Consider the following 1754-nt stretch of genomic DNA (forward strand, 5'->3'; position numbering starts at 1 on the left):
AGCGACTCGGAGAGCTCCGCCTCGTTGAGCGTCTTGAAGATGGAGCGCGACGAGTGCGACTCGTCGAGGCCCAGCGCCTCGCGCTCGTGGCGCATGCGCAACCGAAAGTGGGCGAGTTGGCGAGCGAGGCCACAGAGGGTTGAGCTCCGGACTGGATAGGGGGCAAAGTCTCTCGGGCGTGCGGTCCAACGTAGCACAACACTTATAAAATCGCGCGCGACAGTAAATGTTTAATCAACTAAACACTGACAGAGAGCTAAGGAGAGCCGCACCGCCCTCAAGAGAAGGCCGCCCTCGATCGTGCGATACCGTATCCGTGCGAGGGAGTTTGGTTCTCAGTTTTTGGTTCTAAAATTCTTTTTCAGTCCCCCCCCCCCCCCCCGCGTACCGAGAACTGCCGTGGAGGAGTGGGACTAGCAGTCTACCCGCCCTCCACCTCCTCCGCCGCCGCCCCGTGCTGCCTGAGCCACTCCCGCGAGCGCAAGTCCGCCTGCCTCACGCGGCGTCGGGTCGAGACGCCGCTGCCTCCGCTGCGGGACGCCAAGGCGGGGCGGCGTGGGGCTGACGCCTCAGCAGGCGTCGGCCGGGCGCGGTGCCAGATGCGCGCGTCATGTCCTCCTCTCAGCGGCTCTCTATGAGCGCTGGGCCGCGGCCGCCGCCTTCCTTGCAGCGGCCGCCTTGGCCCTCGCAGCGGCCGCGCGCCTCGCCTTTGCGGCGGCCATCGCCGCCTCAGCTGCCGCAAGTGCCGCGGCCGCGGCTTCCTCCTCGGCCGCGGCCTCCTCCTCCTCCGCCTCTGCCTCCTCCTCCTCTTCCTCCGCCTCCTCGGCCAAGCGCTCCGCCTCGACCATCTCAGCTAAAGCCGCTGCCTGGCTTTCCGCCGTGATGCCGAGCCGGATCCTCTCCTCGTGACAACTTTCGAGAAGCCTGATCAATCTCGCCTCCTCGGCCTTCTTTGCGGCCTCGGCTGCGGCTGTCTCCGACAGCACCTCGGCACCCTCTGATGGCGCCTCTGCACCCTCCACAGCTGCCTCGGGCTCCTGCGACGGCTCAGCGCCGCCGCTGCCGCCGCCCTTCTTCTTCTTCTTGCTCTTCTTGCCCTTGCCGCGCTTCTCCGCCTCGACCTCCGCCAGCAGCTCCTCGGCGTGCCGCGCCGCCTCCGCCTCCGCCGCCGCCCGCTCCGCCGCCCTCTCCGCCGCCCTCTCCGCCGCCCCCGCAGCCCACGCCGCCTCCTTCGCCGCCTTCTCTGCCGCCCTCTGGGCCGCAACATGCTCCTCGAGGGCGCGCACGCACTCGGCCACCCACTCATGGCCGTTGAGGGCAGCGTACGTCAGCGCGGTGCTGCCTTCGCTGTTCCGAAGGTCGATCGAAGCGCCACGCTGCAGCAAAATCGGCGGTACTTGAGCGACACATGATCGGTACCGCGGCCTTTGCTCGAGAGGAGTCTGATGACGCTTTGCTGGCTTGCTGGCGGACAGCAACGAGGGACAGGTGCCGCCTGATTGTGCCCCTCGCCTCGCCACTTCGCCGGGCGGGACGCAGCGCGAGATGCCCGGCCGTTTCTGTAGTCGGTAGGCTGACACCGCGCTCACGTTTGAAGCTGCTGACGCTCATCTGCCCCCGCCTGCAGATGGACAACAGGTCGTCCCACCCTCGCTGTCGCCACCGCCGTCGCCGCCAGAGGTAGAGCAAGAAACGGTCCGCATCCCTCTCTCCGCTCTCGATCCGAACTTTGACGCTGCTCAGGGGGGGGGGGG

At 67.9% G+C, this 1754-nt stretch overlaps 1 protein-coding gene across 1 annotated transcript; it reads right to left on the minus strand.

Annotated features, from left to right (window-relative positions):
- Positions 1-632: 632 nt before the first annotated feature.
- Positions 633-1160, minus strand: EMIHUDRAFT_124152 (hypothetical protein; the record flags this gene model as incomplete). The annotated part of the gene is made up of 1 exon (XM_005769321.1): positions 633-1160. A coding segment is annotated over one exon (528 nt), but the record flags the coding sequence as incomplete, so codon positions are not given.
- Positions 1161-1754: the final 594 nt, after the last annotated feature.

This window comes from Emiliania huxleyi (genome assembly GCF_000372725.1).
Source record: "Emiliania huxleyi CCMP1516 unplaced genomic scaffold EMIHUscaffold_4279, whole genome shotgun sequence".
Taxonomy (NCBI): domain Eukaryota; phylum Haptophyta; order Isochrysidales; family Noelaerhabdaceae; genus Emiliania; species Emiliania huxleyi.